Genomic DNA, 20,453 nt, shown 5'->3' on the forward strand with positions numbered 1-20,453 from the left:
TTAGCTTCTAGCTTGTTGCTGCCTTCTTTGTTATTTAGCATACAGAACGTCTCACTGGTCTTTTCAATAAATGTTTATTTAATCATTTAATAGCTGTATCTAACTATTTTAAGCCAGACAGATACTGGGTGATTTTTTAATCAGGTGCTGAGAGCTCATCCGCATGTTTGAATGGTTTGTCCTGTAGGAAAACGAATGTGATTTATATGCTGACATTAATCCACCTGCGGAGCTTTAAAGCAGATGAACTGTAACTTTTGCATCAGCACAAAAATTACAGTGTGATTTGTTACATTGAGCATAGTTCTATGTCGCGTGTCAGGAAAGCGGTGAGAATTCTCGCCGGCATAAATTCGGGCATCGGGTCAGTCAGGCTCGTGTTCAGGCTCGGGTTCATGCTCGGGTTCAGACAGACAATCTAAACTCTAGTATGCAGAACTATATTATTATTGTTATTAATTTTCCATTCTTTTAAATAGCAGGATACTGTGACTTTTATTTATTTTATTTGCCTGGACTCGACCCGAGATTTCCCATCACTTTCCTCGGACCTGGTCAGGCTCCAGGAAATAGTCTGTGATGTAGTCATCTGTTTTTTAATACTGTTTTTATTTTATATAAAGCTATGGCATGATAATTTATAATTTAATTATAAATAAATATAATAAGTAAGTAAGTAATGATATTATTTTATCATATGTTTCGAAGAATAACTGAAAACATACTCAAATGTGGTATATCGTGATATATATCGTTATCGTATTAGAAAAAAAATCCATATCGTGATATATGATTTTTCCTATATCGCCCAGCACTAATGTCTGCATGTCACTATATATCAATATATATCATGTACTGTGAAAATATAATTATTTCAATATCAATATCAATACAACACACCCCCTAGTCAACACTAACATTTTCATAGCTTCCTGTTATGGATTCCAGATTTTCAGATAAATAAAATAAACTGAACTACCTATAATATCTGCCAAATATAGTTTCACCACTCTTATATGTTGTCAAATAATCAACATTTAAACAGGGCGTGAAAATATAATCTCATTCAATATGCATTTTCAGGCTATGCTAAAAATGAAAAAAATGGAAATATATGAAAGTTTAATATCAGCATTCTGGATAGGAGATTATACAAAAAAAAACAGCAACAAACAAATGGAGTGTAAATTCATTAATAATACCTTTCCACACCGTGGTCATGCCATCATTGTGGTGTTACTGTAAACTACAAATAAACGTTCATTCACGTTAGAGCAGTGTTTCTCGACCCTGTTCCTGCATATTCTACTGCATATTCCCAGGGTTATGCATATTCTAGAGGTTTCTCTGCTTTAAAGGCACTAAATAAAGTAAGTAGTGGAATGATGTGTTTAAAACACTGCTGGATATACATAATTATTTATGTATGGTCCATAGGAGGCTAAGAAATTTAACAGGTAAACTCTATAAAGGATTGTTTAAAAACACACAATTTCATGGCAGAGATTAGGGTTAAGAAACTGCTTTAAACTACCAACATAAAGTATTGTACTAAATTCTGGCTTTCCACAACATCCGGCTTCCCCTCTCACACTAACTCTCCTCAGCAAGCTGATTGGCTGTTTCTCCTGAAAGGCGGAACTCTGTCCTTGATATTTTTACAGACGATATGAAAAATTCCTCTCTGCTTCCTGGGGGAGGTGGGTTTACTAGAAATGAATCCAAGCTTGTGTCATCATTATATCTGTCACACCCTCATGTAGATTTAAAATACCGTTTTTTAAATTACGTTACAGGAGTGGAAACACCGCTGTCACGCCATCTGCACTTAGAAAGTGCTCGGTCGCGCTATTTTCACCAAACACCCTAAACGAGGCTGAAGTTGGTTTGATATTTGTGCGCGTCTAAACCGTGTTTTACGGTAGCCGCGTGCACACGGAATACTAAAAATGAAACAGAAACTAGTTTTACAGCTTAATAAACATGATTTAACCAGGCATAATAAATATAAATATACACCAGAAAGACCCCTACCTATCTGTAGAACAATGTAAGATTTTATAAATGTTTGGAGTGTCATTAAATAAGCAAATCAAATTGTTATCATATCACTCCACTAAATTCTTAAAGATCTCATTCTCATGTATCCCAGACATATGTTTTAAGTGATGTTACTGTATCATTTTGTAGTAATGGGATACAAAACTTGTAAAATGTCTATTCGGTTTTGCATAAACCAGATTTCTTAGTCCTATAAAACAAAAAAGTCAAATTGTTATCCAGTGACACCATGATATAACTGAAGAAGGCAATCCATATTATTGATCAATTTTGTATCAAGTGATAAAACTGTATAATCTTGGAGTAATTGGATACCAAAATTTGGAAAAGTGTCTATTTGTTTTTGCATGATTTTAGAGTCCTATAAAAAGCAAAAAATCTAACTGTTATCAAATGTCACCACTAAATCCTTGAAGAACCCAATCCATACTATTAATGGTATACATATTAAATTATATTATTGTATCATTTTGGAGTAATAGGATACCAAACTGCATAAACCAGATTTTGGAGTCCTATAAGACCAGCAAACCATACTGCTATTTAATGACACCATGAAATCATGGTTTGCATACTATTAACAGTAAAGTATCAAGTTTAAGTATACATTTTTTAACAACACACTTATATTATATAGAGTTAGTGACATAAGTATCAAGTGATATTACTGTATCATTTTGGAGTATTGGGATGTCAAGGTTTTCATGGTGCCATTAATAACTCTTCGATTTGCTGGTTTTATAGAACTCCAAAAACTCCTTATGCAAAACAGAATGGACACATACATTTACTCCTAAAAATAGACTGATATCACTTGATACTTACAACACTAATTTCGTGGAAAGTGTGATTGTGATGAAAAATGTGATGGTCTTATTTGATAACGCTTAGATTTTTTGGTTTTATAGGACTCCAAATGTGGTATAGCGAATAGAGAATTTTCTTAAGTTTTGTGTGCGATAACTCCAAAATAATACAGTAATATCACTTAATACGTAGATGATTAACAGTACAGAAAGAGTTCAAGGTTTTTATGGTGTCATCTGATAACAGATTTATTTTTTTGGTTTTACAGGACACCAAAATCTGCTTCATGCAAAACAGAAAAGACATTTTTCTTAAGTTTGGTATCCCATTACTCCAACATGACACAGTAATATGACTTGATTCCTATATTATTAATTTCATGAAATGTGCTTTTCAAGGGTGTCATGGTGTTTTGATAACTCTTTGATATGTGGATTTTATAGGACTCAAAATCTGTTTTTATATAGCAGAACTGAATAGAACTTCTTTTTAGAATCTTTTTGGTATCCATTTACTCCAAAATGATACAGTAATATCAGTTGATGTTGTCTTCTTCAAGGATATCATACTGCCACTGGATAACAATTTAATTTTTTGTTATTTAGGGCTACAAAATCTGTTTTATGAAAAACAGACATTTTTTTAAGTTTGGTATCCTATTACTCCAAAATGATACAGTAATATCATTTGTTACATACAGTATTAATAGTATGGAATGTGTTCTTCTGGGATTTCATTGTCTCATTCGATAACAATTTGATTTGCTGGTTTTATAGCACTTCAAAAACTGTTTTATTTAAAATGTTTGCCATACCATTACTCCAAAATGATACAGTAATGAAACATATATCTGATATACATGAGAATGAGATCTTTAAGAATTTAGTGGAGTGATAAGATAACAATTTGATTTGCTTATTTAATAGCACTCCAAACATTTCTACAATGTTACATTGTTCTACAGATAGGCAGTAGTTTTTCATTAGACCTGGTTAAATCATATTTCTTAAGCTGTTAATCTAGTTTTTGTTCCATTTTCAGTCTCTGCAAGATAAGCAGTTTTCAGTGTAGATTGGCACGTGTGACAGACATCATCATCAGGCTTGATGACACAGGCTTGAATTCATTTCTAGTAAACACACCTCCCCCAGGAAACGTGGAATTGTTCATATCGTTGGTATAAATATGACACGTTCAGCCAATCTTCTGCACTTCTGCTCTTCAAGGGGCTCCTCAGCTGGAAAACACAGAAAAAGGGTTAAAGATCTCCGACCTCCAGGATGCAGCTTGTCAGGTTCCTCTTGCTTGCGATTGTTCTGGCGGTGGAGCTGATTACGGAGGACGCTCAGTACAGAACAGTCGACTGCAGAGACAGCAGCTGCTGCTCGTTTATACAGACCTTCCTAGTTAAACTGAGAAAGCTGCGCACATTATACGCCGAGATAAGAAACTACTGTGTGAGTATTACTGACAACTGCTGCTCTTCTCATTCATACTGATATGACCTGGTGCGGAATTGAGGGCTGGTTTTTGATGTATATGATGGAGCAGACATTCGAGAAAATGGATCACAAGACGGTTGAGGTCAAGCTGTTTGATGGAAAATAGCTAATTTATAAAGTTGCAGAGCTCTTTACGCATAAATATGCATTACCTTACAAGATACAGCAAAATATATGTTTTATTTCGATGAAATATTTGTTTTTACATGTTGGAATAATAATTCTGATCTGCCAAACTTTATTATCTATTAGATAAACAGATTTTTCTTATTTTTATATTGCATATTGCCATATACTGTCCAATGAAATACATGTATCTCCAAAACAGCAACTTTACATGAGAGAGAGAGAAATCGTTCTTAACCTTTAATGAAAGTCAATGTAAAAAGGCTTTATTTCAGGTCAGTTTGAAAAAATTCAGTTGATCTGTTCATTAAGAAATTTGGGCACAGTGTGAAGTCCAGGTTATGTGTTCAGTTTATGTGATAACCTAAAAATAGACAAAAATGGAGATACTTGTTTTTCACTGGACAGCAACGATTTAAATACACGTGTCACACACAGCAGAATTAATGTGGGTTAACTGCACTGATTTAAATATTCTCATCACCACGCGCTGCAGCTGGAACTATTAAAAACAAAAAAAGCAGTAAATGAATAAAGTGAGAGAGAGAGAGAGAGATTTAGCTCAGGCAGCAGACAGGCCACCCTGATATAAGCGGCTGAGCTGGGCTGGGGTCTTTATTAAAACACCTGTTTGAGCTCGAGGGAAAGCGGCAGCATGGCTCTGGTAGTTTATTAATCATTGATACAAATCTATTGCTTTATCTCAGTATAGAAAAGCCGGTAATTCACAGCTTCTGTTCTCCTCTTCTCTCCACAGGGGCCGTTAGATATGTCCGGGCTGTATAATAAGCTCGCGCAGATTTTTGCTGAAGAATCAGAAAATGATCAAACTTTTCTGGGATTTTCTGATTCAGATCTGAGTGACTGTGGATTCCAGGTGAGACTGATTCTGTTTGATTTTTAGCACAATACATGGAAGGTTTTTTTTTCTGGAGTTTTTTTTTCAACAGTCTATTGCCTGATATATATATATATATATATATATATAGATATAGATATAGATATAGATATATATATATATATATATATATATATATATAGATATAGATATTTGTTGCGAATATTAGTCAGACCACTTTTACGAGCTTTTTATGAAAAAAAAAGTAATTGCGGCCTTGAGGCAGCAAACAAAAAAAAAAATCCCTGTTTCAGGAGGTAAATGGAAAAAAAAAAAAAAAAAACAGCAAAATGATTTCCCAAAATAATTTACATGTTAAACCACTTTAGGATACACTTAAGACAGTCAAACAATGTAACTGTAGCTCCAGAAAGACAGTATATCCAGTAAAAATAAACTAAAATGAGCAGCTAAAAATATCAAATAAATAAACAACGGGATTTAAATACAATTTACAAGCTTTAATTTGCAATGGAATTATAATATTTCTTATTTTTAAACTGTCGCAAATTTGTCAGTGTTTAAGAGTGTGTAGTATTTAAATCCCTATAAATGTTAATTTATAAGGTGATTTTTCACAAAGTTTATTTTAGATTTATAATATTTATATAAAAAATGAAAATGACTAGAAATCTCGCAAATAAGGGCAGTTCTTTTCCCCTTAAAAAAACTGGCCAAGTGCGTGCGGGTATGATGAAAATCGTTGTAGTAGCCAATCAGATGCTGAAGTTATGTTTACGCGTGCAGCGCAGGAAGTTAGTTGTTGAAGAGGATCGTCGCAGGCTGTAGTCCTAACGGTTGCGAGTTTGGGTGGTGGAGCTAGACGGATTGTTGTTGTACATGATGTGCTTCATTCCTGCACTAAAATGTCCAAACGATATATATCTCTCTTGTCGTGTGCCTTCTTATCCACGGTATTCCCAACACATCCGCCAGGTAAAGGCGGTACACGAGAAATCGAGTTGAGCTAGGAGCAGCCAGTCACTAGCTAAGGTGGCTAAGAACAGTAGCTCGATTGGTGGGGGAACAAATATTAAAAAGAAGACAACTGGTGCCAGAAGTAGGAGTTTCTAAGCCGAACTGAAGGTGAGCAGGCTAACTTAGTTAGTCTAGCCCTGGAACTAAGAGGTGGCTGTTCTCATAGACATGCTAAAATACTTTGACATGTGGTAGCCTATGTCATATTAATGATTGTATAAATGAAAGTGACTGTAACTCCAGTATCAGCTCACAGTAGCCGATGTACAAACTGGTGTCTTTACTGCCTAAAGCCCGTTTACCAAGTTAGTAAAAAGTTTATTCTACTTTCAGAAATTGGAGGAATATCCTGGACAAGAGGTTAGTTTTAGCCATTTCGCTCCATAAACCCCGTTCATTCAGTGGACTCGCAGGTTCTCTCTAGCGGTTTGCATTTTTTTATATATATAAAGTGAACTATGTAGTGAGTAGACCAGAGAATCTCTAACAGAAAGGAGAATACCCACCTAAAGAGCTCTTCCACCAGAGGGCGCTCCCGCTTGAGTCCAAAATAAATGTGTTCAAATGGAGGAGCTGAGCAGTTTAAAAAATGTTTAAGTAATTCTCGTACTAAAAAAATTGCATTTTTTTCTAATCACAGAACAATATTCAGTGTTTCAGTACTACAGAAAGCTTTTGAGGTCCAGTTTTTAACATTTTAAACTCCGGGCTCTGGCTGTAACTCCAGCATCAGCTCACCAACCAGTCAGCTCACAGTAGCAGTAATACTAACTGGCATCTTTACAGCCTAAAACTTAACTAAAACTAAAAAAATTGTGTGCCCATTCATTTTGGACTTACTCGAGGTAGTGGTTAAAGTTATGTTCTGATTTCACGGTGGAGATGGGAAGTGGGTGGGCTCTTCATAAACCAGCTCTGGTTTCAGTAACTTTACAGTTGTAAGTAGGATGATAATGTCCAGTGTAATCACACTCAAAAACGTATATTTGAGTATACTCTCTCTCTTTTACCTATACTAAATACTAAAAAAATAGCTAGTATTAGCATCGCCCCGTTGGCATTCTGACGCATCCCTTTTAGTGTTTAGTGTCGCTCCTTCAGCAGTTAGCGGTGCCCCTTTAGCCATTCGCGTTGCCCGGTTAGCAATTAGCGTTGCCCCTTTAGCGGCTATTGGTGTCCTGTAGCGGTTAACGCCCCTTTAGTGTGTAGCGTAGTGCGGTTAATATTGGTAAAGGGGCATTGCTAACCGCTAACAGAGCTATTAGCACCATTTTGTTAGCGGTTAGCATTGCTCCTTTAGCAATTACCATCGTCCAGTTTGCGATTAGCGTTGCCCCTTTAGCGATTAGCGGTGTCTTTTTAAAGGTTAGCCTTGTCCCTTTAGCAATTAACGTTGTGCAGTTACCGTTGCCCCTTTAGTGGTTAATTCTTTATTTTTTTATGACCTCACAGCTCTATTAAAAACCTAAAATGTGAAAAACAAAATGATGAAAACTTAAAAGTAAAATAAAATTTAAAATAAAATGAAATATTGAATTGTATTTATGATAGATGCTTTTAATTTATTTATTTTTACAGAGTTAAACTGATAAGAAAAGGGCACTGTTCTGATTGGCCATCCTATTTTATTCCTTATTAGAACTGCATTTTTGGGAACTGCACTTTAAATGGACAGGGCTGAGTAACCAGAGCTATGACTTCTGAGGTGATTTTATAATGTATAATGTTTATAAAAGATCAACGGTCCTCGGTTCTGGTTGTGGAGATGTGCTGGCTTGTTGTAGTTTGGGAACAGGTTGATTTGTTCATTAGTGGCTTTAGCTGGGTTTGATTGAGATCTTAAGGATCTGGAAAAGTCCACCAGAACCAGCAGTGAAACTGAACTCAGCCCCTGATGAGCCCATCAGCCCCTGGTCACCCTTCTCCACAGCAGGGGTTTAGAACTGCAGCCTCGAGAAATGGTGCTCTGTCTAATAACTCTGGGATAGGTTTAAAATCCAGACCTCAGTAAAGCATGGCTGAGTGCAATCAACAGTTGTGCAGCATCTAGTATAAAGTAATTACTGAAACAGATCATAATGACCTTATTATTAATCTATTTTTAGAAGAAACGAGCCAAGCAGGTGTTTCCAAACCTTTTACACATGTAACTTTTCAGTAGTGCTTTCTCCATTTACACTGCCATGGTCTAACGACTAGGTTTAGTCAAGACCTGGGGGAGCCTTGATGTTTGTTATATTTTTATTTGATGATAACCATAGTCTGTTTAGTAGGTTTCATCTAATACTACTGTTTGTGTTTTTAGAATTCAGAGTCAGACAGCGAGAAAAGCATGGTTGCCTCTCCAAAGAAGGCGACTCATGTGGGGTTTACTCTGAGAATAGCGTTGCGACCCCGATCTGTTCCTGACCCCAGTGATGAGGAAGACTCCCAGGAGAAGAAGACTGTTAAGAAGAAACCTGTTAAATCTAAAAAGACAAAAAAAATGGAGAAGGAAGATTCACCAAAGAAACTGCCTCCTCCTAACTCTGCCTCTGATTCCGAGGATGATTCATTTCTTGCCAAGAGGGCCTTGAACATCAAAGCCAACAAAGCCATGGTGAGTAACATTTTTAGTAAATGATTTGCTCTGAATTTTTTTTAGAGCGGTTTTAGTTGAACAATAATTTATTGCATGTAATTCAATTATTTTTTTGTTGAAAAGAAACCAAAAATCAGAAAATTACAGGAGGTCTCATGACACTGTGATTCTGCGACACTCAATATCTCAAGACAATTCTGTATGTTATTTCAGGGCATCTGTGTTGCTCAAGGAGATAACTTGATCCTAAATGAGCAAGTAGCAGGAATTTTGAATTTATTGGTCAAATTAGGGGCAAGTCTTGGATAGTTTAGAGCCCCTGTCTCAATATAAATATTGGTATTTGATTCCATGTATCAATACTGTATCAAATGAAAATAATACAATATATAACAATGATCTTTTGTCCTACCCCTAGTCAATATTAACGTCTTGTGTTAATGTGTTCCTAAATTTCCTTCGGGATTAAATAAAGTATCTATCTATCTATCTATCTATCTATCTAATGTGCCTGGTTTAGCTGGTTCAGCTGATGGCAGATCTACAGAAAATGCCTGGAGGATTACTGAAGAACTCTGCACCAGCTCGGAAAAAGGAGCCTCGCTCTGAAGTAAGTGGACAAACTGTAATGTGACTTTAATCAGTCCAGTCTATATTGTCATATTAGTGTTTATTTAGTATACAATAATTATACTGTATGTTATGGTATAAATTATTTAATCTGATTTGTGATCAGCGTGTTCCTCGGTCTTCTGAGCCTCGTCGTAATCCAGAACGTGAATCTCGGAGACTAACTCGCTCGATGGGAAATAACGAAATCGCTGCTGCTGAATCCAACTGTGAGCTTGAGATGAGTCTGGAGGAGGAACTGATGAAGGTGTGAAATTTTATTTATTTATTTAATTATTTTTAAATCTTGTAGTTTTGGTAAATTTAAGCATGACTGGTACAGGTTTAACTAGTAAACTCATTAGAGTCAAACACTGTAATTTAAGGTATGTAGAATTTTTTAAACAAAATCTTGCAATGTTTAATTATATCCTGAAATATTCTGAAAATAAACTAAACAAAGGAGTTTAATGTTTGCCTGCACTGGTATACACGGTTAAACATTTAAACCAAATATTTTCATATTTATTGTTGTATCAAACTGAGTATCAGAGTCCATCCTGTGTGGGTTTAGTAGGCAAGAATTTACTTAAGAATTTTTTTAAGAGCTTCTTAATCACTTTTTATCTCTCAGGTCCACAACAAACCGCGAAGACGTGAATCCGTCCGACCCAGTCAAGGCAAGCCGCACACAATCCGACCCGTGGAGGAGATCACAGAGGATGAGCTCCAGCTGGTGGCATCAACCATGACTGAGAAGATTTATAACCGAGCCACGGTGAGTATTCTCAACTTCTTGAGAAACAAAAAATATAGAAAATAAATGATAAAATGGTGGTGATGATGATGATGATATGGGCCATTGGGTAAAGAGAGTATTTGCTATTGCAGCTGATCAACAGAATCATCAGATTTACACACTTGGTGAAATTTAAAGGAGAACGCCGGTGTAAAATTGTTTCGATGTCGTAGAACATGGTAAAGAGTACTAATCACCATTTTCACCTGCAGCTTTACAAAAACCAGTAATCTTTTTACAGTTTGTCCAAACATGATTTAGAATGGATTTGGCCCCTGCAGGTAAACAACTTTACACCGTTATTTGGGTGTTGCTCTAAACTAGGGATGTGCAATATCATATCGTACACAATATCACCAAGGTTTTTTAATGTAGTAACCGATATTATACCCTGAAATATCATCATATTACCTACCCCTAATTATGTTCTTATTTCCCATTATGTATCTGTATCTGTCCAGTATCATTTATTTTACTTTAATCCTGGATATATGGAGATATTTGAAGGGTCTTAGTAGGATTATTAGTATCATGCAATTTTGGATCATTGAATTCTGTTATAAATCTGATAAAATGCTTGTTTTTTTATGTCTGTATATGCAAGTGTGTGTGATATATATATATATTATTTTATTTTATTTTTTTATTATTATTAATTGAGTGTTTTGTCATATCGCCAAGAGTATCGTTATCGTGAAAATACCATGAAATATCGTGGTATTATTTTAGGGGCATATCGCCCACCCCTACTCTGGCCTGACATTTCAAACTAAACATTATGAACTTTAAAAGTGCATAAGAAGCTTATTAAAAGCATTATTAAAATATTTTTCTTTGATTTCATCACAGGAAGCTACACCAAATGTACAGAAGTTATTAGAGATATTACCCACAGGTGAAGCTATGCGAAACGCTGGGTTTGAGTTGATGTGTGTGAATAACGTTTACAGCATTAAAATGTTTTCTATTGATTGATTGCAGGGCTCCACCTGTCACCAGTGTCGACAGAAAACTGTAGATACGAAGACGTGCTGCCGTAATGAAGACTGTCGTGGGATACAAGGCCAGTTCTGTGGTCCGTGTCTTCGGAACCGATACGGCGAAGACGTCAAAGTGGCCCTTCTGGATCCGGTCAGTATAAGGAGAGTGAAACAGTATGAAAATGTGTTCCTACCTTATCATATATGTGATCAGTATATTAATAGTACTGGCATTGTGTTTAAAGATCTGGAAAAAAATAAGAGGCCACTTATTGATTTTCTTTGATTTTACCAAATTAAAAATCCTCTGGAGTTGTTGCACCAGGAGTATAAAGGCATAAAGTTTTCCAAAAGCAGTGTGTAAGACTAGTGGAGGAGAACATGCCAAGATGCATGAAAACTGTGATTAAAAACCAGGGATATTCCACCAAATATTGATTTCTGAACTTTTAAAATTTTATGATTCAAACTTTTTTTCTTTATATTCTTTGAAAAAGATGCAGAGCTTTCAGACCTTAGCCATTTCTTATTTTCTTCAAATAAATGCTCTAAATTACTTTTTTTTTTTTTTTTTTTCGTAATTTAGGAGAAATGTTGTCTGTAGTTTATCGAGTAAAACAACAATGTTCATTTTAATCGAACATATACCTATAAATAGTAAAATCAGAAAAACTGATTCAGAAACTGAAGTGGTCTCTTAATTTTATCCAGAGCTGTATATAATTGTTAAATTTAATCCTTAAGTATAACAACAATGAATTAAATGGAGAACAGTTCTGTATGTCTTCCTCCAAGAAACCCCAGGATCTTAATTTTAGAGATGTTTGTTCAGAATGGGTCCGTGAAGTAAATACTCAGACAGAAATTTGGTTAGTTGAGGAAGGTAACGCGTGGTGTTGTGATGTTCACAGGGCTGGCATTGTCCTCCGTGTCGTGGAATCTGTAACTGCAGCTTTTGTCGTCAGCGTGACGGTCGCTGTCCGACAGGCATTCTGTTCCCGCTGGCTCAGTACCACGGCTTTTCTGATGTTCACTCTTACCTGTGCAGGTGAGTCTTGGGTTTGTACTGTCAGATTGTTAGTAGTTAAATATAGAAAGAGTTTAGAGGCTTAGTGTGATGGGGCGATATGGCTCTAAAATAATATCACAATATTTCATGGTATTATTAAGAAGACAATACTCTTAGTGATATGACAGGATGCTGATCTAAAAAAACATATTTCAAGAATACATTACTGCAACAAAATTAAAATAAATTTATTATTGCATACAATATGATATGGCACACCCATAACTGAGATATTTAAAAATACAAGAATTTTATCAGATTTGTAACAGAAGTCAATAATACAAAATGTCATGATACTAATAATGCACTCCAAATATCTCCATATATCCAGGATTAAAGTAAAATAAATGATACTGGACGGATAGACTCTGCCTCTAGCAGATATATATTGGGAAATTGGGAACACTGAATTTTTCTTTAGCTAAAAACAGCAAAAAAGAAGTGATGATACTGATGTGATAGAGGTGGGTAATATGGCTTGATATTTTAGGGTATAATATCGTTCATAAAATTGGAAAAATGTTGGCAATATTATTGCGTACGATACAGCACACCCCTATGTGCTAGTGTGTGGGTTTTCTTTTATAATTTAATTTCAGTCCCACCCCTATATATTTAAAAAAAAAAAAAAAGTGGATCCTGCCTAACCTCACTCGCAATATGACCCATTTGATACATTTTCTGATGTGGCCTGCTGTGTAGGTGGCTGACGATATGATTATTGAACTTGATGAACTAGGAATTGTAGTTTTGTGGTACTTTGTACATTTTTTTTTTTTATATAGTTTCAAATCCTTTTGTTCCATGTCTCTTTTTTCACAGTCTTCGTAACAAATTGAAAGATGAGGAAGAAGACCTTTAACAGGAAGAACAACATTTGGACAGAAGATGTTTACATGTTTAAATTCAACGATTTGTACAGATTTTAAGGATTTTTTTTTACTTTTAATAAAATATATTTTACAGTATTTCTTCAGTGTGTCAGGAGTTCATTGTATTTTGTATTAAAATTTTGTTTTTTAGGTTTGGGTTTGAGATGATGCAGTACCCTTTTTCGCTGCAGTGAAAAGTTATTTACATTTTGAAACCTTTAAGGGCTTTGGAGACTCCTACAGGACACTTAGAGAAGCTGCATGTCTGCTCTCTACTCTCTGCTCCTATTAATAATTTTAGATCAGTAAGAGAAAACAACCCCAAATTTTGCATGTTTGAAAAGTAGACAAGTAATAGGCAACCGTAATAAAAGGTTTGAAGGACATAATTTATTTTTGACCTCGATTCAGGAAAATGTCTGCAAGTTTAGGATTTTTATTCAGTAAACAGCTCTGGAACAAATTGCGACCATTTCAGTTTCTGAATCAGTTTCTCTGATTTTTTAAGTGTTTAAGTAAAATGAAAGTTTTGTTCTATAAACTACAGCTAACATTTCTCCCAAATTCCAAAAAAAAAAAAAAAAATCTGAGCATTTATTTTCAGACCTCAAATAATGCAAAGAAAACAACTTCATATTAAGTTTCAAATGTTCAGAAATGAATATTTGGTGGAATAACCCTTTTTTTTTTTTAAGCAAAGTTTTTATGCATCTTGGCATGTTCTCCACCAGTCTTACACACTGCTTTTAGATAACTTTCAGTCCTGGTGCAAAAATTCAAACAGTTTAGCTTGGTTTGATGGCTTGTGATCATCCATCTTCATCTTGATTATAATCCAGAGGTTTTCAATTTGATTAAATCAAAGAAACGCATCATTTTTAAATGGTCTCTTGTAAAACATGTTTACCTGCACTGCTTTCCCTACTGTGTAACGTGCTGCTCTTTGCACTTTTGTTAGTACTTTTATTTTTTTATTACTTAAATAATTTTTACCATTTTAATTATAAAAACTTGTCATTATTTTTACATTGTTCAGTATTTTGTCTTCAATTTATTTCTTATCCAATTGTATACATTTTTATTTCTGTTATAAATGTTTTTTTTTTCCCCTTTTAATTTATAATTTCTTATAACCTTCTTAAACTTGTATTGTGTCTTAAATCTTTCTGTGAAGCACTTTAATTTGCAAATAAACCATGCCTATATTATGGCTGCAGATATTTTTTTTTCTTTTCACATTTTCTAAAAGTTAGGATTTTCAGTAACATCAAATCTGAAATCTTATATAATGCTTGAGTGGAAATCCTCAAGATGTGTTATCAGACAAAAAATGTAAAAAATGCTGGTTTAAATATTAGATAATGTTCTAGAAAACCTTTCCCTTCTTTGTGTTATCAGCTGCAAACACTGGCCGAGCTTGACGCTGATTTTTAAAGGACTGCGCTTCAGTATTAGTGTTGAGCAGCTTCCAGTTCACGTCAGGCTGGTGTTGAGTGAGTTTAGCTGAGGGTAAAGGGCATGCCTTCTCAAATCTACAGCAATAAAAAAAATAGCTACTGTCATCCTGTGTTTTTTTTTTTTTTTTTTTAATTTATTTTATTTTTTTTATTATTAAAGGAGAACTCTGGGTTAAAATTAACTTTTGGTGTAGTAAAACATGACAAAGTACTAAACTTTTGAGTAGCACACCTCCGCTCTCCCACTGCTTTCTGAGATCCAGTAATTTTTTGCAGTTTCTCCAAACATGCTTTAAAATGAAATAAATCGCTTTTTGACATTTAAAACGAGGCATTAATCATTTCAAAAGTGCACAAGAAGCTTATTAAACACTGCTTACTAACTGCAAACATGCAATTAAAAACCTATTTCTAACAAAATGATGCCCAGTTTTTTTTTCCCTCATTTTTTCTGTCAGTATATTGTATGTATTTATTTTTTTTGTACTCTTAGATAAAGCTGCATTTTTTTTTCTTCCTTGATTAATTGTATAAGGGCTTTGAAGGGGATGCAAAGATCCATGGACTGTTGAGTTAAACCTATACCTGTATTGTCCTGTGAACACACACGATCTGTATTACTGCGCCTGTAGCGTAACCTAATCCCCAGGCCTGTGCCTTGTGTTTAAATTTTTAAAATGATTCTGCAGGGGCAAAATATGCCCCATATCATCCATTATAAAGTTTGGAGAAACTGCAAAAAAATTACTGGATCTCGGACAGCTGTGGAAGAGCAGAGGTGCTAAGATTAGTACTCTATCATTTTTATTACACCAAAATAAGTTTTACACTGGAGTTCTCCTTTAATTTAATACATTGTATAGTGTCGCTGTCCAATAAAAAAAAAAAGTATTTATTTTTGTTGATTTATAGTTTATTACATAATTTGAACATACAAACTTTCCCTTACACTTTGCCAAATTTTAATGATGAATTAACCAATAGAAATACTTCAAAATTTGTACATTGACTTCCGTTAAAAGTTTAGAAGGTTTTTTCTCTCTCCTGTAAAGTTGCTGTTTTGGAGATGCTTGTTTGTCATTGGACAGCGACGATATATGAATATAAAATAATTTCTGACCGTGTTTATACAGAACCATTTTAATGCTTAAATGAATCTTTTATGATAAACCTCTTGTATATGGTTCTTAAAATAAAAAAAAAAACGTTTCCCTGCTGATAAACAAAAGACCACACAAAAATGAACCAACAGATCATGAGAGATATTCCAGCTTTATTCACTAGAAGGTATTTTGTTTTTAATGAATATTATCGGTTGACATCGTTATATCAGAGATGGTTCCACGGTTATGAAGGGATGAGAAGTGCAGTTTTGTATACATTATTCAAGTACTGTTGTGAGAACTGTTTAAAAAAACAAACAAACATTTAAGGGTAAAACGAGATGAGTAATAAAGATATTAACATTTAAAATCTGTTACAGTTTTATAACTTTCAGGTGAAACAATTCCTATACGACGGCATGAGAAACAATTATTGCTCCCAAACTCTTAAATTATACTACCTGCATATTCTCCCGTACAGAGTCAGTCTATTAGCTGGGCTAGAAACTGGGCTTTCTCTAGGAGACTATAGTGATAAAACATGTTAAACACCTTTTTAGAACATCTGGAATGTGTATTTCAGAAGAGCCCAGTTGATTCATCAGCAGCAGCATAATTCTACTGAACTTCATTCATAGCAAGAGTTCTGCAGGTTACTCGAGAACTGGTGACTAACACAGGAACATTACAGAGAACTGATAAAAGATTATTATTATTATTATTATTACAAAAACATTCATTTATGCTACATGTGTGCAGCGGCTGGATGTCTGGACTGCGGGGGTTATTCAGAACAATGAGCCTGTTGTTGTGTTTTATTTTTTTTACTTAATTCTAACTCCGCTGTTCCGAGTTTAAAGATGTTAATACCTAAAAAATCAGAACTGATGAGTTTAAAGTGAAAGTCATCATTCAGCTCGTCCAACTGGCCCAATGTCATAAACCACATACCACCCAGTGACTGTGCCCAGAATTCAGATACGCTCATACTGCAGATATTTCTTATTGTTTTGTGATTGAAGATGTGATGGGTTTATATATATATATATATATATATATATATATATATATATATATATATATATATTTATATATAGTCTTATATATATATAATCATATACTCTCTCTCTCTCTGTGTTTGTGTGTGTTTGTGTGCACCACTAATCTTTACCGCCTCTGCTTGCTTTAGCAAACCTGATCAGGTGATCGATCGGTTAGGGGGAGGAGTTAGCATGTAGGAACAGCAGACTGTACCCCCTGAGAGAGGAGGGGGCGGGTCTAGCAGGACACCTCCATGGTCTGTGGCTGGGCCTGGTTGTCCAGGGCTGCGGTGTTGAGGCCGTCCATTGGGCTGTTGAGGTTGCGCAGGCGGGTGCTGTCCATGGAGGCGATGCTGGAGGAGGAGGTGGTGCGGGAGCGGGCGAGGCGGGTCATGCCGGCAGCTGGTACTGAGAAAAAAAATGGGAAAAAAAGAAATGTGGAAAAAGAGCCAATGAGTATGAGACACATCATACCGGTCCCATATCGGGACCATGATTTCAGTTGCATCACTGATGATATATACATGCAAACACAAAATCATGCAGGGCTAAAAAAAAAAAAGCAATAACTGAGACCCTATCATTTAAACAATTTTTTTTTTATAATATTAAATTACATCTTGATCAACTTTTTGGTAAATATACAGCCTACAATACAGTTTAAAAATCTGGTTCACAATTTGGAAAATCATTTTTATTTTTTTTTTTTCAGAATTTTCCCCCACCATTTAAAACAAAGTTATTCACATTTCAGTTTTCTACTGACAAAGGCTTTATTTGGGTGGGATTGAATTAAATCTGGAGGTAATTATATGTAGGGGGCACAATTTAATTACTCTGATCAGCCGTGTCTGATTTCTCTTGCTCCTCCTCGGAGAAAATTACAGACAGACAGACCTACTGTTTTTTTACTTAACTCTTTTAAGTTTTTTTTTTTTTTTTTTTTTTTTTTGGTTTTTAGGGCAATGCACTTCCTGAATGACCAAAAATAAAAATAAAAAATCTATAGACCTTCAGCAACATTTCATGTAGATTTGTGTGGGTTCTACAAGGTGAGTCAAAAGTCAAAAGAAAAAATTGACATCTCAATACCCCAGTTAGTAATGAATGTCTGAAAAATGTCTGAAACACATACCCCACAGGAAACTCCTTTTTTTACTTTATTATACACATCTCGGCTTGTTTGTAAGGATTTCTGAATTAGAACTTAATTCGCTGAGTGTAAAAGTCTGTTTTTTACATCTGTAGTGGTTTTCTATGGTCTGGATCAAATAATGTTTGTTTACTTGGAGTGTTTTCTCCCTCTGTTTGGTTTGGTTTCACACAGGCTGTGAGCAGTGAACGCTGCACATACTGCTCTCTTAGTGTGTAAACAGCGTGGAGCAGCAGAGACAGTGTTTGTTCATAGCAGTATAGTTTCTGGCTAATAAATCAGATTAAACTGCACCTAATTAGCAGTTTAGCTCAATTAAAAAGAAGTTTATGTGATAGTTGAGTCAGACAGAGATCAGATCAGTTTCTCACCACAAGTGAACCACTTCAAAAAAAATTGGGGGCATAAGTTGGGGTCAAACTTGGTGGCGTAATGCGTGACTATTACATAACATTTCAAAACATTGCTATTAAGTTTACCCTTCTCAAGATAATATTTCATGTACTTTTTTATTATTAAATTACAAAGGAATGTAAAATAGAAGACTTACGGGTATAGTAAGCTGCTTACTAATATAATGTATTTGACCAGTTTACAAATGTTTAATAATAATACTAATAATAATATTAATAAAAATAAAAATGGAACTCCTAGTCTTTTAAATGCAGCTATGTAGGCTCATTTACAAGCCTCAGAAAAGACTGTGAAAGTAGTATTTGTTTTTTTTGAAAGATGATTATGATTATTCCCAGCCATAAGATGCACCAGCACACACCAACAAGGGGTTTAAAAATATATTCCAAATAAAACTAATAAAATAAATGTAATATAACAAAAATACTAAATACACGCCAACACAACACAGTGTTCACTTAAAAATAAAGAATATTTAGAGAAAAATATTTTTTATAATAATCTCTGGGTTTATAAACACTATAGTCACATTTAAAATCCATGCAACACAAGCAGAACATGAACTATAAACAGGCAGAGAGGAAGCAAAAAACACGACCAAAAAAACGTGCTAAACGAGCGGCCGATACCTGATTCACTGCTCAGGTGGCTGAGCAGAACATACGGGACTTTGGGAGCAAGGAGTAAAGTGGGAGAAAACAAGACAGGAAAAGGTCTGAAATACAGTGTATTATTCTGAATGTGTGTGTGTTTGTGTGTGTGTGTACTTGTGTACTAGTCAGATGAGGATAAGACAATAGTAAGGATTCAGGCAGACAGTAAATAAAGCAGCTCTTCTGCTTTGGAAGGACTGGAGTCTGGAATTATTTCTGAGGAGGTTCATTCTTCAGCTGCACTATATGTAAAGCTGGGGGGTGCCGAGTGGCGCTGGTCTAAAGCGCTGCCACTATAAGCGGGAGGTCGCAGGTTCGAACCCCCCTCATGCAGCTTTGCCATCAGCTGCCGGTGTTCTGTCGAATTGTGCTACCCTGTCGAACCATGCTACCTTAGTGTATATAAAACTGTAAAATACATTAGCAAGTTCCCAGTAGAGGTACTAGTAGATGTACCACTAGTATATTTGGATAGCAAAAATCACTGTATCGTGGTAAAGTTATGGCAATGAGAAGTCATTACAGACTCCTTTTGTCTTTTTCTTTTAGAATAATTATTGTATTTATTATCGTTAATATCTATTTACACGTTTGTGCCCTGAGTCCAGGGTGTTCAATGAAAAAAACAAAAAAAAAACATGAGAAGTAATTCAATTGAATTAAATTGTAGGTCAGCGCATGTGCAGTGCCTTTAGGAAGCGTGTATTGATGGGTAGCACAACTCGACAGAACACCAGAGCTCAAAGGGAGCAAAATTGGCCTTGCTTTCTCCGGGTGGGTAGATGGCGCTCTCTCCCTACATCACTCCTAGGATGATGGCCGGACAGGGCGTCTGTGAGCTGAACTAAGTCTCACGTAGGAAAGGAGTAGCACGCTGGCTACTCAGCAGCAGCTCGAAAAGAAGCGGTGGCTGATTTCAAATGTATCGGAGGAGGCATGTGTTAATCTTCACCCTCCTGGTGTTGGGGCATCACTAGTGATAGGAGGAGTCCTAATGAGTGGGTTGGGTAATTGGCTAAGCAAAATTGGGGAGAAAATGGGGAAAAATAAAAAATTATATATAAATAAAATTATATATATATATAAAAACTATATGTAAAGCAGTACAAAAAAATATGTATTTCTGTGATGCACAATCCTAAAATAAAGCATCCCGTGCATCCAGTCCCCTAACACTTGTGGTAGCAAGATGAAACACTGTGGATTTCATTTTCCAACAGGACTTGGCACACTGCCCACACTGCCAAAAGTACCAATAGGTCTTATATAAGATTCTAATTTTCTGAGACACTGATTTTAGGGTTTTCATTGACTGTAAGCCATTAACAATAATAAAAAAATAAACACTTAA

General features: G+C 35.2%; 2 protein-coding genes across 5 annotated transcripts in view; one reads left to right on the forward strand and one right to left on the reverse strand.

The window, feature by feature from the left end:
• The first annotated feature begins 4,108 nt into the window (after window positions 1-4,108).
• LOC103040638 (cell division cycle-associated protein 7) lies at window positions 4,109-13,378 on the forward strand. Of its 2 annotated transcripts, none has more exons than XM_022682649.2 (9): window positions 4,109-4,325; window positions 5,254-5,373; window positions 8,678-8,971; window positions 9,474-9,563; window positions 9,690-9,830; window positions 10,197-10,340; window positions 11,343-11,492; window positions 12,253-12,389; window positions 13,233-13,378. In XM_022682649.2, the coding sequence occupies exons 1-9, from the start codon at window positions 4,149-4,151 to the stop codon at window positions 13,270-13,272; spliced, it is 1,293 nt and encodes a 430-aa protein (XP_022538370.2). In that variant the 5' UTR covers window positions 4,109-4,148; the 3' UTR covers window positions 13,273-13,378. The 2 variants fall into 2 exon arrangements, with proteins under 2 accessions (XP_022538370.2, XP_022538371.2); XM_022682650.2 differs by lacking the exon at window positions 4,109-4,325 and adding an exon at window positions 5,074-5,160.
• A 2,614-nt stretch (window positions 13,379-15,992) lies between these two features.
• ndrg3a (ndrg family member 3a) overlaps window positions 15,993-20,453 on the reverse strand; it is a 43,416-nt gene continuing 38,955 nt past the window's right edge. For 2 of the 3 annotated variants that reach the window (XM_007248404.4, XM_007248405.4), the window contains 2 exons: window positions 19,079-19,117; window positions 15,993-17,290 (listed from right to left, as the gene is read on the reverse strand). In XM_007248404.4, the coding sequence (XP_007248466.3) occupies window positions 17,121-17,290; window positions 19,079-19,117 (209 nt within the window). In that variant the 3' untranslated portion in view covers window positions 15,993-17,120. The remainder of the gene's footprint in view (window positions 17,291-19,078; window positions 19,118-20,453) is intronic. The other variant, XM_007248406.4, reaches the window with a different exon arrangement.

The sequence above is a fragment of the Astyanax mexicanus genome, chromosome 24, assembly GCF_023375975.1.
Source record: "Astyanax mexicanus isolate ESR-SI-001 chromosome 24, AstMex3_surface, whole genome shotgun sequence".
Lineage (NCBI taxonomy): Eukaryota > Metazoa > Chordata > Actinopteri > Characiformes > Acestrorhamphidae > Astyanax > Astyanax mexicanus.

What these genes read in the sequence shown, in the direction of transcription:
- LOC103040638 (XM_022682649.2), top strand. Translation starts at nt 4,149, where the DNA reads ATGCAGCTTGTCAGGTTCCTCTTGCTTGCGATTGTTCTGGCGGTGGAG. An exon ending in TCAAAGCCAACAAAGCCATG is followed by an intron (nt 8,972 to 9,473) that starts GTGAGTAACATT and finishes TGCCTGGTTTAG; the next exon opens with CTGGTTCAGCTGATGGCAGA. An exon ending in AGATTTATAACCGAGCCACG is followed by an intron (nt 10,341 to 11,342) that starts GTGAGTATTCTC and finishes GATTGATTGCAG; the next exon opens with GGCTCCACCTGTCACCAGTG.